General features: G+C 42.8%; 1 protein-coding gene across 1 annotated transcript in view; it reads right to left on the bottom strand.

Annotated features, from left to right (window-relative positions):
• The window catches only part of PODXL2 (podocalyxin like 2), a 66204-nt gene extending 53107 nt beyond the window's left edge, over positions 1 to 13097 (bottom strand). Inside the window, exon 1 of the mRNA XM_060766191.2 lies at positions 12396 to 13097. Coding sequence (XP_060622174.2) covers positions 12396 to 12441 — 46 coding nt within the window. The 5' untranslated portion in view covers positions 12442 to 13097. The remainder of the gene's footprint in view (positions 1 to 12395) is intronic.
• Between the last annotated feature and the right edge of the window lie 2154 nt (positions 13098 to 15251).

Here is a 15251-nt window from a genome sequence, read left to right as displayed (position 1 = left end):
TGAGTCCCAAAATGGAGAAATGGTGCAATCTACCATATATAAATTAAAATGTAATGTTCCTTTGTGGGATTAACATAACTCAAAAACCACTGGGCGAATTGCTGCCAAATTTGGCCATAAAGACACCTACTAACCCAAGGAGTGACCATAACTCAAAAATTATTTTGTCATTAGGGAGTTGTAGTTGCTGGGATTTATAGTTCATCTACAATCAAAGAGCATTCTGAACTCCACCAATGATGGAATTGAACCAAACATGACATACACAACTTCCGTGACCAATAGAGAACACTAGAAGGGTTTGGTGGGCATTGACCTTGAGTTTTGGAGCTGTAGTTCACCTACATCCAGAGAGCACTGTGGACTCAAACAATGATGGATCTGGACCAAATTTAGAATGAATATTCCATATGCCCAAATATGAACACAGATGGAGTTTGGGGGAAATAGACCTTGACATTTTGGAGTTGTAGTAACTGGGAGTTATAGTTCACCTACAATCAAAGAGCATTCGAAACCCCAACAAATGACAAAATTGGGGCAAACTTCCCACACAGAACCCCATGACCAACAGAAAATACTCAGGACCATATATTAGAAACCAATACTTTCTCATTGCTTTATTTCAAATCACCAGACTGGGCCACAGCAACATGTGGCAGGGGACAGCTAGAATAAATAAATATAACCACAAGAAATAGCGAGAATGCTAAGATGAATCAGTCAATCTAGACCATTATCCCATTTTCTATAATAGCCAACCAGATAACTATCGAAAGCCCACAAGTAGAACATGGGAGTCAAGAGCCCCCCTGATCCCTCCCCCCATTATTAATTCACAACAACTAGTTTTCAGGAAGTCACACTGTGTCCTTGCAGTCCTAGGTAGCCATTACAATGAGCAGACACTGAGTCACAGCAGCACACACAAAGGTGTTTGGAAGGGAGGAAAGGGAAGAAAAAATCATTCTTTTCATCTGTGGGAAGGTTTTACCTCTAGTTTGCATTCAAGTGGGTGTAACTAAGGGTGTAGACACAATCACACACCCAACAGGAACTCATCTGAAGGACTTTCAGTGCTACTTCTTGATCATAGTGATAGGTTTAAACACCATCTTGAGCACATATTGCTTTCTCCTCGGTTTCCAATATAGCTAGCCTAATGACATCTGCATTCTTAATTTTCAGCTGCTGAAAACTATACTTAGGAGGCTTTCAGAAGAATGTTTTAAGAATATAAGAGCCACACACTCAAGATAAGACAAGCCAGAATGATATGGTAGTTTGAGTATTGTATTACAACTTCAGAAAGCAGGATTCAGATCCCCACAGAACCACGTAAACCCAGAGGCGGCCTTAGGTAATTTTCAACGGTAAGCAAAAAGTATTTTGGCGCCCCCCCCCCCCAAACCAATCACTGATATATATTTTCTGTTCATTGTGGGAGTTCTGTGTGCCATATTTGGTTCAATTCCATCATTGGTGGAGTTTAGAATGCTCTGAAGAGTGCCCTTGGGCAAAATCAACTATACTGCAAATGCTTACTTTGCGTAATGGGTTGAGCCGCCCCTGCGTAAACCCACTGGGTGACCCTAGGCAAGCCATACTCCCTGACTCCCAGAGGAAGGCAATGGCAAATCTGAATAAATCTTCTTAAGCAGAAAACATGCCTTAGATTTTCCATAAACCAAAGATGACTTGAAGGCAAACACAAAAAACCAGGATGAGACAAAAAAAAACCTAGCCAATCAAGCATACAGTGGCCAACATGATGCCTCCTGGAAGACCCACCTGGGGGATGTGACTATCCTGCTGATATTTCCAAACATACAGGTATTCAGAGACATGCTGGCTTTCATACTGAAGGTAATACACAGTCATCATGATAGTAGAAAATAAAGTATAACTTGTATTGAGTGATCATTATATCACATGCATGGAATTTTACAGGATATGACGTCATTGTTAAGGCAATACATTTATAATCCCCCATTGTTTCCCTCCTCTTCTTACATCTTCTTATGATAGAAAATCCTTTAAGGATAGAAAGACAAACTGCACAGTGTCTTTTGACTAGCAAAGCTGCCTGAAAGCAAACTTGTAGTGGTTCTGCCCAAAGTGATAGCCCATAGACTGGTGCTGATCCGTGAGCCACTGGCTATAGGTCACTGGTGAGTTTCCAAAATAGAGAGAGATAACTGTAGTCAATAGCCACAAGTATGGTATTGGTCCCTGGCAAATTGGGAGAAAGGAAGAGAACAAGAATGCCAATCCTTCACATCAGATAGTTTGGGAAGCACTGCCTTCACACAGAGGTACTCCCAAGTAATCACACACAAAACTGTAAGCTTAATCCACAGGGTCTACTGTACTTGAGAAAATGCATGATGGCCACCTCTATTCATGACCCCAGCCAAAGAAAGTCCATGTCCCCAGAGGCTTCAGAAAACTTGGCTCACATCTTTGAACTACCAAAACATTCACTGGTTATTAATTAGCAAAGAATGTAGCTACCTCCAGATTGTGTCTGCCACCTCTCATCACCATAAAATTATTTAGGAGCCATTATATGAATGAGAGCTCCAGGGATTTCCAAGGACTATAATCAATCCTGTGCATGGCAGATGGAGGATCTCATTATGGAAAGCTAAACATATCATGATGGAAGGAACTATTACCTTTCCTGAAATGGAATTGGACAAACCAACCTCCTAAATATGTTAAATCAATAGTGTTATGTCACTCAGCACAGTGATATTAAATTCTGAAAGAGTAGCTGGGTTACTCTGGTGATTTTAAAAAGATGTCAACAATCTGAATAATCTTATATTCTCATATAAACTTGACTTGGATTTGAGATCTATAAGACAGGCTCTTTTAGTTAAATATGGTGAGAATGTGCGATGGCCTTCTTGCTGGTTGCTCTCAGATTATTAAACTTTCTTCAAAGGGATGTTAGGCTACTTTCCACCCTGTTGACCTTCTATCGGCAGGCAAAGACTGCTGTACTTTCAAATGCACTAAACTTTAACATTTTAATTTTAATTAGTGTAGAATTTGAAAGCGGTTAAGTGTAGTTTGTGCTAATTAATTTAATTTACATTTTATATAAATTTTACAGTATGTCCTTTGAAAAACTATTTTGAAAGCTACCATATATTCTGGGGGGGGGGGGGGCAGAAGATAAATCAAATGCAGTTCTGAACACATTTAATTGAGATTAGTGAGGCATACTTCTGAACAAATAAGAATAAGCTACCCATCAAGTGGAAATACAGTAACATTACTTATTTCTAATTACATAATTGGAAAACAATGTTAATTAGAATGTTAACTAAATATTTTACCCATTCTATGTTTGCAGGAAGAGCCCCATCACCTAGGCATGTTTGTTTCTGCTTCCTATGGCCAGGGGCAAGGAGTGCCAAGAGCCCAGACTGAGCAGTCAGGTTTAACTTAACAGGATATGAAGCATAAAGGAGAGTATTGCCAGCACACATCTTCCCTCCCACAATTAAACTAGAAAGCCCCTGGTTAGCTATGAATATAGAGCATCATAGCAAAATATGTAAAACAAAACTTATGAGAAAAGCTCAAAGGGGTTGGGCATGTCTAACTTGATGAAGAGAAGACGTGCCCTGGGAAGCTGAGTTTGGTTCTGGACACCACAATTCAAGGCAATATTAACAATGTGTTCAGAGAAAAAGTAACCAAAATGGTAAAAGATCTGAGAAGTGGATATGCCTGGAGAAGAGGAGGTTAAGAGGGGACATGATAGCATGTTTGAATATTTGAAAGGACATCATATGGAGTAGGGAGCAAGCTTGTTTGCTGCTGCTCCAAAGACTCAGGGCAGTTCCACACAGTCCTTTAAACTGGGAGCAATCACATGCTTTTCTTGGGGGGGGGGGGGGTAGGGTGTCCAGATGCCCCTCTGAACCTTATGTGGGCCATCATTTGGATGTCCCATGGGGAAATGTGCTTTAAGCGCTGCCTGGGTGCACCCTAGGACATGGAGCAATGGATTCAAACTATAGGAACAGAGATTCCACCTAAACATTTGGAAAAACTTCTTGATAGCAAGAGTTGTTCAACTGTCTCAAAGCATGGTGCAATCTCTTTTCTCTGGAGGTTTTTGAGCAGAGGCTGGATGTCTACCTGTCAGGTGTGCTTTGATTGTGTTGCTATGTGGCAGGATGGGTTTGGACTAAGTGACTCTGGTGGTCTTTTCCAGTTCTCAATTCTATTATTTTAGATGGCTGAGGGGTGATGTGACTGACCCTTTAAATCTTTCAAAGGCTGGACCAAGTCTACAGGAGATTTCAGCTGGGAATGCTCTAGCGGGCGTCAAACCGAGGGTCACCTATGAGGCCAATTCCAACACCATGAATCTATGGTTTTGCTATTTCCTGTTTAATCCAGTCCTGGAAACCGGGATCCCCTACTTCAAAATAATCCAGGTTTTTTCTTAAGTGGATAATCACTTTTCAAGGACAAAAGAAAATGAGACACTATGACATTCTGGCTTGATTGCTCATAATGTAAAGGGGCTACACAAGTAAACAAAACACTGGTTTATATAACTCATCTTATTTATTTAAAATACAACAGCTACCCCACCTGAAGGCTTCAAGCACACATAACCAGAAGGCTCGTAATCCCAAGAAGGCTCGTAATCCCAAATCATATCCCAGCACTTCAGAGAGCAGGAATCCACCTATTGACTTTAGCCTTGAAGCTCTCATGGGAACAGGTGACTGAAGAAAGGCAACTGCAGCCATTTCCTTCACTCTGATCAATCCTACTATCCTGTTCCTTCTGTTTCTTTCCCATTTGTCATATACCTGCTTATGAAGTCTAAGGAAGCTGAGAAACAAAGTGTGCTCAGCATTTATTAAGGTCAGAGTATGAGAAAAGAGATGGGAAAACCTTTTCAGTGGTGGCACCATAGTTATGGACTACTGTACAAAGAGGTCGACAAGTACCTAATTTAAAGTCTTTGGGCACTAGCAAGTGACTTTTTATATTTTCTGCACTTTAAAAACACATTGGAGGTTTTAACTGTTTGAGTTCATTTAATTTTTAAATTAGTTTCTGCTCTCCATTACACTTTGTTTGCTAATGATCCTCACTGTTGTATGTTAATGCATTAATGATGAATATTATTTAATCCATTGTATTGATTTGCTTTTTGAACTTTTTGTCAAAAGGTTACCTATGAAAATAAATACATTAGCAATCAACTCAAATAATAGACCATCAGGAGAAAGAGAAGATGTGTGGATGTGAGTGTAGGAGGAAGTGAGAAAGTGAATATGATGATTTATAAGCAAGAAGTCCTGTTGAACTTTTGTAGGTCACTACTAATATCTTCTTGTTTGAAAAAAAATCACAGGACTTCTACTTACTGTTTCCCGATGACTGGAAAATACTCTAAATTGCCTAATTAATTTCCCCATCATTTTCAGCCTTTGAAGCCTTGGTGACCTTTATGGAAAGGAAGTATTTGTTTCATGTTTTACTTAACCCAGCCATCACCTGCTGTTATTTGCAGGAGGCCAAAGAGAGATGACATACCTTTATATTTATGGAATATCAAAGGAGCTTTGAAAGCTTTAGCACTTTTATTTCTTATTCTTTATAGAACCTCTTTTGATGAAAGACGCTATACCTTCTTTAAAGGCTTTGTCACAGTAGCCCAAGAAATGGAAGAGCTTAAGTTTTCCACAATGTCAAGTTAGAAACCTCTCTGAGGTCACAGTCAGAGGATGTATTTACAGCTGCAAGGTCATAAAGAATCATAAACAGATAATTATTTCTGTGGCCATTTTAGCGTGGTTCTGCATTTCATTCTTTCCACAGCCCCATTTTTTTTCCATGTCAGAAGGAACTTTAGAAACTGTAAGTTGTTTCTGGTGTGAGAGAATTAGCCGTTTGCTTTGATGCTGCCAAGGGGAGACTCGGATGTTTTACCATCCGGTTGGATGCTTCTTTCATATACCTACATGAAAAGCTGGAGCTGACAGATGGGAGCTCATCCCCCTCCCTGGATTTGAACCACCAACCTTTCGGTCTTGCAGTCCAAAAGGTTGGCGGTTCAAATCTGGGGAGCAAAGGTGAGCTCCTGCCTGTCAGTTTACAGACCCCATGATAAAAGGCCTTAAGAGACTTGTGTCACAAATGGAGAATTGAAACTTCAGAGATGGTATGTGGATGCTACGGCTAAGAGGTGGAAGGTATGGTATGGCCAAGAGGTGGAAGGCCAAACCAATACAGCTTTGGAGTTTGTGTTTCATGCCTAGATTGATATACCAATATATAGCTGGCTCACCATCTACTCTAAAAAAAACCAGCCTACATTAAAGACAACATGTAGATCATAGTAGAAGTCAGGTCACGCACTTTGCGGGATACTGCTGGATTGCAAGTTTCAGCAGCCCCAGCCAGCATAGTCAATGGAGAGGAATGCCAGAAGCTGTAACATCTGAGGACAACACGATCCCATCCATGGTTTTGGGCTTAGTCCTATATATATATATATATCCCATTTTGCAACAATCTATCACACAGAGTAAATAGGCTACATTGAACAAGAGTGCAGAGGAAGAGGCACAGGGGAAGAAGCAAAGTCCGTTCCCTCTAAGAATCCAGAACCACAAAGAGCTACAGGTTAACTGTGTTGACAAGCTGGAATGTGTCCAGAGGAGGGCGACTAAAATGATCAAGGGTCTGGAGAACAAGCCCTATGAGGAGCGGCTTAGGGAACTGGGCATGTTTAGCCTGAAGAAGAGAAGGCTGAGAGGAGATATGATAGCCATGTATAAATATGTGCGAGGAAGCCACAGGAAGGAGGGAGCAAGCTTGTTTTCTGCTTCCTTGGAGACTAGGACGCGGAACAATGGCTTCAAACTACAAGAGAGGAGATTCCATCTGAACATGAGGAAGAACTTCCTGACTGTGAGAGCCGTTCAGCAGTGGAACTCTCTGCCCCGGAGTGTGGTGGAGGCTCCTTCTTTGGAAGCTTTTAAACAGAGGCTGGATGGCCATTTGTCAGGGGTGATTTGAATGCAATATTCCTGCTTCTTGGCAGGGGGTTGGACTGGATGGCCCTTGAGGTCTCTTCCAACTCTTTGATTCTATGATTCTATGATTCTCTGACAAAAATGTATAGATATCACTCATTTCTTAGGAAAAGGGGGGGGGGGGAAAGCAATGCAGACCTTGTTTTGTTTTTTAAAAAAATATCTGAAAACTGGTTGCCTTGTATGTTTATCTTCTGTAAATTTCTAATTGTTTGGAGCAACAAAGAGATATTTCAAAACCAAAGAAGCTCCACTTCAGGATATGGTTGTAAGTGGGTCTTGGTTTTCAACCCTTGGTGAAAGAGACCATATGGAAAGACAGAGCACCCTGTACTAATGTTTTCTTTCATACATAACGTCATTGCCAGGAGTGGGCATTTTGATTTGGTAGCAAGATTAATGAATATCAGTTTGCCTATAAGCACATCCAAAGTTTCTTACTTGGACGGAAAGTATGCACAAGGCACTTCTGAAAGTCTGAGACTACAAGCAGGCACTTCTAGAAGATCAATGATAGGTCTCCTTTCTAAAACCTGATTTCTTTTGGACACTGAACCCATTACACCATGTACTGTAGTACAGTAGAGTCTCGCTTATCCAACCTTCAGTCATCCATTGTTTTAGTGCTTAATTTGTAAAATCATAGTGTAATTTGATGTTTAATAGGTTCTTCCTTAATCCCTCCTTATTATCCAACATTTTTGCTTATCCAACATTCTGTCAATCCGTTTATGTTGAATAAGCGAGACTCTACTGTACTACCAGAAGTGGAGGTCTGTGGACCACTATCAGTCCATGAACGATTGGCTTTTGGTCCACAGTAAATTTCCAGGAAATAACACAACAATTGTAGCCAATGGTCACAAATATGGTGCCAATCCATAGAACCATGAGAGGGGGCAGTGCCAATCTTCTGCATTACATAGTTTAGGAAGCACTGATTAATTAGGCCACAGTGATTTATACCTACACCTTCCAGAAGTACACCTTCACCATAACAAGTCAAAGATGCAATTTATAAGCAGAAGGACCATTACTCTCCATTTTAATCCCATCACAGCCAGAATAGCCAGATGGTCTTCATTCTTTCAGGCCCATTGCTATCCAATGATGTTTTGAAACAACCAGTTCCATTTTTACACTGTTTACTGGGATTACAATCTGATATAGTATTTTTTTTTAAAAGAATCTTCTTCCACCATTCTTTTTTTGGAAGGGAGTCTCCATCTTTAAATATCTCCAGTGAGATTATATATAAAATTAGAAGCACAGCCTTCCTATCTATTCTAATTATAATGACTTCTGTACTTAATCGGCTTTAATTAATACACCAGCCCCTTTTGCAAATTTACAAGATTAGACTCCTTAGAGCTAGCATCTAATCTGGTATCAGTCCTTTCCAACACCATATTTTGTGGTGATGGAAAGTTTATGACATGCAGTCAAAACAACCGGAGGGAGAAAACTGAGACAGAGGAGACGGAGAAGGTTATGAGTTCATTTAAAGGAAGATTCTCGGAGCTGTACGGAGCGATTCTGGATATTGTCCCTGGAGGGAAATATAGCAGTATGCAGGAATCTGCAGAAAGCATGCCAACATTGAGGTTATTTTCAGAGTTGTACATTCTGTGACAAAACGTTAAAAAATCCAAATATTGAAATATATGATTCAGTATGAAATAACTGGTCTCACCAAAGAACATTTCTTATCCATGCCACCATCCAATTATATCAAATGTCCATTATGTTAAGTCCTGTCCTCATCCCTCAAACCAATATATTAAATTAACTTAGTTATTTACTAATCTTTCTTGCAAAGAAGGGCTAGCTGACTCACCACAACTCTCAGTAATTGAAATCTTTGCTGCCGTTAGCAAATTCCACACAAGTCCGTGATGTTCTTCAAAACTGTACCACGCAAAAGCTCATGGTACAGAAGAATCCATGGACTCAATTTTCTTTCTAATTCTGGAACAGAGTTGAGCATACTGGGGAAATCGGGAACAGAAAAATTAAACGATGGTGATTGTATCTGTGGTGATTGTATTTCACAACCACAGACTGAATGAATATATATATAATCCAAAAAGAAATCCTCACTTTTGCTATTTTATATATGGAACATTTGTTTATTTATATACTCGATTTGTATTGCCGCTTTTCTCACCGGGGGGGGGGGGGGGGGCACGACGACTCAAAGCGGTTTCCAAAATATATATGGCAAAATTCAATGCTTCACATATATAAAAACTTAACATAAAACAATAATAACATACAGCTAAAAATAATTCATACAAATTGATATCATTTTCCTGCACCACTGTATATAATGGGACTTAAGCATCCACAAATGTTGGTGTTCATGGGGATCCTGAAACCAAATAATAATAAATAATAATAAACTTTATATCCTGCCACCATCTCCCTGGAGGGACTTGGGGTGGCTTACAAGGAACTCCAGGGTGCACATATCACATACAACAGGTAAAAACAGTACAAAAGTATCAAACAAGTCACATAAAATTATAACAACAACCCCAGAAATTGGACCTCAACAACCCAAAACCCTGATCATTGGCCAAGGAAGCCAATGGGAGTTTAAGTGGACAACACTTGAAGGGTTAAACCACAGTGATTATCAAGGGCCCACCCAACATGTTTTATATATACATGTTCAAGACATAAAATACCACATTTGGCTTTTTCCAAAACATGTAGTACTGGAATATGCTACACTGAATGTCCAGTTCACTATTGTTCACTGCAGGTTACAGCCATGTGGCAAATATCAGTCTTCCTCAAAGCTGTTCAATTAAGAAAAGCCATACAATTGTGACAATGCTGAAACTGGGCTAACACTCGAGTTAGGATCTTCTGTAGTCCTAAATTCCACTCCACCCACCCACCTGTTTCCTTCCCATAGAGCAGTGGATCACCAGTGGTCCGTAAGAACTAAAATATGGTTTGTGGCCTCACTGTTCTCGCGAAACCCTCATTGACTAGTCTTGCGAAACCTTCTTATAGTGCTGAGGCTTATTAAATATGGTTTTCTGTGGGTGAGCAGATGGCAACTACTGAATGTCATATGTTTTGTATCAGAAAGTAGAGCTGATGTAGTCTATTCAATGCAATTTTCTTAATCAGCACCCCAAATAACCAAACTGAATCTAAAGTTGACCAAAAACTGATTTGTAACCCTTTTTGGTAGTAATGTTGGAAAGTAGACCCTGGTCAAGTGATCCCTAGTAAAAAAAAAAAGAGGTTGGGAACCATTTCCATAGAGACACAACCCTATCATACAAGGAAAGGTGCTGGACAACTTTCCATCCAAACCACTTCAAATGGCATGGCTCACAGCAGTGTATTGCCTCCCAAATTGTAGTCTCTGGATATTGTGGACCTCAGCTCCACAAATCTCTGATCATTGGCCAAGGAAGCCAGTGGGAGTTCAAGTGGACAACACGTGGAGGATTAAAGCTTAGCAATCACTGGCTTAAGGACATCTCATGAGGCTGTTTGTTTACTAAGGAAAAGAAGCGCGGTGAAGCAGCACTGGATGGGAAACAACTTCCCTCACATGAAGATCCCCCCCAGTTAAGTAACAAAGAGCAAACTGAAACTTTCGGAGCCAATCTATGGTCAAATGTGCTTGAACAGAAGGATAAGTAGTTTCATTCAGCAGACTATCAAACTCCTGTAAGAGGAGGCAAAACTGGAGGAAGGCAAAGCCACTCCCAATGGGGAGTCCTGGAAACAAAGGGTGCATCTACACCAGGTATGGGCCAACTTGGGCCTTCCAGGTGTTTTGGACTTCAACTCCCACAGTTCCCAACAGCCTCAGGCCCTTTCCTTTCCCCCCTCAACCGTTTAAGCAAGTGAGGGGGGAAAGGAAGGGGCCTGAGGCTGTTGGGAATAATGGGAGTTGAAGTCCAAAACATCTGGAGAGCCCAAGTTTGCCTATGCCTGATCTACACTGTAAGATGAATGCAGTTTGACACCACTTTAGTTGCCAGGACTCATCACTGCTATGGAATCTTGGGAGCTGTAATTTTACAAGGTCTTTAGCCTTTTCTGCCAAACTGCAACAGCCAGGATCCCACAGCATGGAGCCATGGCAGTCCAAGTGGTGTTAAAGTGCATTAATTCTGCAGTGCGGAAGCACCCAAAATGGCCAGGCAAACAGTAGTCCCCTTCCTTTGGCGGACCACCCTAAAGTATTGTAGAAGGTTTTCATGGCCGGAATCACTGGGTTGCGGTGAGTTTTCCGAGCTGTATGGCCATGTTCCAGAAACATTCTCTCCCGACCTTTCGTCTGCATCTATGGCAGGCATCCTCAGAGGTTGTGAGGTCTGTTGGAAACTAGGCAAGTGGGGTTTAAATATCTATGTAATGTCCAGGGTGGGAGAAGGAACTCTTGTCTGTTGGGGGGTGAGTGTGAATATTGCAATTGGCCACCTTGATTTCTGCCTGGGGACCAGGTTGTGGTGCAGCTGGTTGGGAGTCAGCTGCATTAAAATCACTACTGACTGAAAGGTCATGAGTTCGAAGCCAGCCCGGGTCGGAGTAAGTTCCCAACCTGTCGACCTTTGCAGCCTGAAAGACAGCCTCTGTCAAGTAGGAAATTTAGGTACCGCTTATTTGGGAAGGCTAATTTAACTAATTTATGACACCATGAAACTCTCCAGCAGTGTGCAAAAGAATGAGGAAGTACTCCATTGGTGTCACAAGTGGACGGTGAAGTTCCCCTAGTGGCTGGAATACAAAGCATATCCTCATGAAGCTGGAAAGTTAAATAGCCTTGGTGTGTCTGTCTATATATGTTGGGTGTCTATGGCATTGAATGCTTGCCATGTATATGTGCATTGTGATCTGCCCTGAGTCCGCTGCGAGGTGAGAAGGATGGAATACAAATACTGTAAATAAATAATAAATGGGGGAATCCTTTAGCAAACTAAAGGTTGCCAAGATCTCCATCCTCATCCTTCTTCTTCACCACAGGCGTGAATAGGGACAACCTGAGAGAAGACAGTGGCATTTCCCTCTCTCAGAAGATCCACCTGCTCCCCTAGGTGGCAAACCTAATAGCAGCCAACCTCCCTGGATTGTGCAGGGAACCTTCCCACTCCCCCAAATCACCCCCTGCACCTCCCACTCCCTCAGAGCCACACGCCGCAATGGCAGCCTTGGCAGCTCTTCTCGGAGGGGCTTTCCTTTGTCCAGCTTGCCTTTCCCCCTCTCTATCTCTCTCCTTTCCTCTCCAAAGGTGACTTTTTTTCCCCGGGTGGGCGTGGGTGCCTTTGGAAAGAGACTCACCCCAAGCCAGGAGGCAGCCCAGCGCCCGGAGCAGCCAAGTCTTCATGATGCCGCTCCTCTTCTCTTCCTCCAATGCTTCTTCTTCTTCTTCCCTTTCTCCTCTTTCTGCTCCTTCAATCGGATCGGGTCAAGGCAGCTTCCTGAGGGTCTGGGTCCCTTCTGGTCAGAGCCAAGACCTCGATCCCCGGCTGTAGCAGCAGCAGCAGCAGCAGCATCGCCTCCTTACACACACCCAGCAAGGAGTTGCAACTCTTCCTCCTCCTCCTCCTCCTCCTCCTCCTACTTCTCCGCCGCAATTGCCGCTTCCTCCTCTTCCCCTTCCTCTTCCTCTTCCTTCCTCCCTCCGATCTCGCCTCAAGTGGGGGGCAAAGGCGAGAAAGAGGGGGATGGAGATGGGCAAAGGAGGCTCCCCTCCAAAGGCAGCCAATGCAGCAGCAGCAGGAGGAGGAGGATGCCGGGCTCCTTGGCTACTACTGCCAAGCGTGGGTTTCTCTCTCTGTGTGTAAAGGAAGCATGGGACTCGCTCTCCAAGCCCTGGAGCCCCGGCTTTGAGAGGTGGCTCCTTTCCCCCAGGACCTCTCTCTCTCTCTCCTTGCAAGATGCTGGAGGAAAGGAGAGAGAGCTAAGCCTTGCGCCCGGTTGGCGCAGTGGGCTGCATTCCGGCCACTGCCCGGGCAGAGCTTCCAGCGGGGTCCTAGAGGGAGACCCTCTCTCTCCACAGACCCTGCAACCGCGGAGAGGGAAGGGGGAAGGAAGGAGGGGCCCCACTTGGCTGGCACCTGCCGGGGGAAAAGGTCCCTTTGGCAGCTGCAGGCAAGGAAGTGGCTGCCTGGCTGGCTCGCCCACCACCACCCAGGCTTCATCAGTCGCACCAAGGATCACAAGAGCTTGGCATCTAATCTGATTGCAGAGCCAAGGATCAGCCCTATAAACTAATAATAGTGCCCCCAATACCTGCTGGGGTTTGGTGCCAGGGATCACAAGAGCTTGAGGTTAGCTCCATAACCTCATTTCAGAGCCAAGGAGCAGTCCTTTGAGTTGCAATATAAATGATGATGATGATGATGCAGTGATGCTCCTGGGGTTTGGTTCCTGGACCCCCATGAATACCCAAATCCCTGGATGCTCAAGTCCTCATACACAATGGTGTAGTATCAAATAGTGCCCCTGATATAAAATGGCAAAATCAAGGCTTGCCTTTTGGAATGTTTATGGGATATGTTCCCGAAGCATTCTCTCCTGACATTTCACCTTCATCTACCCCAACCGGCATCCTCAGAGGTTGTGAGGTCAGGCCTCACAATCTCTGAGGATGCCTGCCATAGATGAAGGTTAAACGTCAGGAGAGAATGCTTTGGGAACATGGCCATACAGACTGGAAAACTCACAACAACCCAGTGATTCCGCCCACTAAAGCCTTCGACAATACGTTTATGGAATATTTTCAAGCCATAGAAAGCTTGGTTGCTGTGAGTTGTATGGCTATGTCCCAGAAGCATTCTCTCCTGATGTTTTGCCCACATCTATGGCTGGCGTCCTCAGAAGTTGTGAGGTATATTGGAAACTAGACAAGGAAGGTTGATATATCTATGCAAGATGGGAGAAAGAACTCTTATCTATTGGACAACGTCAGGAGAGAATGCTTCTGGAAAATGTCCATACAGCCTGGGAAACTCACAGCATCCCAGTGATTCCAGCCATGAAAACCTTCGACAACACATAGAAAGCTTGATCCCTCCTTGGAAGCCAATTTCATGGGTATCTTAGACTGACTGTCATAATGGTAACACAGTGGGCCAATATTGACTGGGGTTTAGTTGCAGGACCCCTGTAGACATCAAAAACTGTGAATGCTAACTTCCATTGTATACAATAGTGCAGCAAAATGGTGGTCCCTTATGACATAATTAAGGCTTTCCTCTGTGATTTTTTAAAAAATATTTTCAAATTTAGAATCCATGGATGCCAAATCTGTGGATACAGGGGACTGACTTTACTATTAAAAGTAACAAAAAGCTGCGGTGGCGCAATGAGTTAAACCCTTCTGCTGCTGAACGGCTGACCTGAAGGTTGGCAGTTTGAATCTGCAAGATGGGGTGAGCTCCCATGTAAGCTCCAGTTCCTACCAACATAGTTTAAAAACATGCACATGTGAGAAAATAAATAGGTACCACGTCAGCAGGAAAGGCAAAGCGCCACTCCAAGCAATCTTGCCAACCACACAACCAGGAGGTGACAATGCAGGCCCCTTGGTTTGAAAATTGAGGAAAAAGCACGTCTCCAGAGCCAGAGATGAGCACCACCTCCAGAAGCCAGAAAGGAAAGGAGAAGCCTCTGCCTTTATTTGTGTTTGTGTGTCTCATTGTATTTTAATGATTGTAAAGTCATTGAATGTTTGCCTGTGTATGTAAATGCTGTGATCCTTTCTGAGTCCCCTAGGGAAGAAGGGCAGAATATAAATAAAGCATATTAATAATGGGTTGTTATGGGTTTTTCAGGCTGTATGGCCATGTTCTAGAAGCATTCTCTCCTGACGTTTCACCGGCATCTATGGCAGGCATCCTCAGAGGTTGTGAAGTCTCACAACCTCTGAGAATGTCTGCCATAGATACAGGCAAAACATCAGGAGAGAATGCTTCTAGAACATGGCCATACAGCCCGAAAAACCTACAACAGCCCAGTAATTCTGGCCATGAAAGCCTTTGACAATATATTATTATTATTATTATTATTATTATTATTAATAACAACAACAACAACAACAACAATAGTAATAAAACAGTGGGCCCTGATATCTGCTAGAGTTTGGTTCCGGGATCTTCCACGGACACCAGTATCCATAGAAGCACAAGTCCC

This window comes from Anolis sagrei, chromosome 2 (genome assembly GCF_037176765.1).
Source record: "Anolis sagrei isolate rAnoSag1 chromosome 2, rAnoSag1.mat, whole genome shotgun sequence".
Lineage (NCBI taxonomy): Eukaryota > Metazoa > Chordata > Lepidosauria > Squamata > Dactyloidae > Anolis > Anolis sagrei.
The sequence above is the reverse complement of the archived record's forward strand: the minus strand, read 5'-3'. Positions and strand labels throughout refer to the sequence as shown.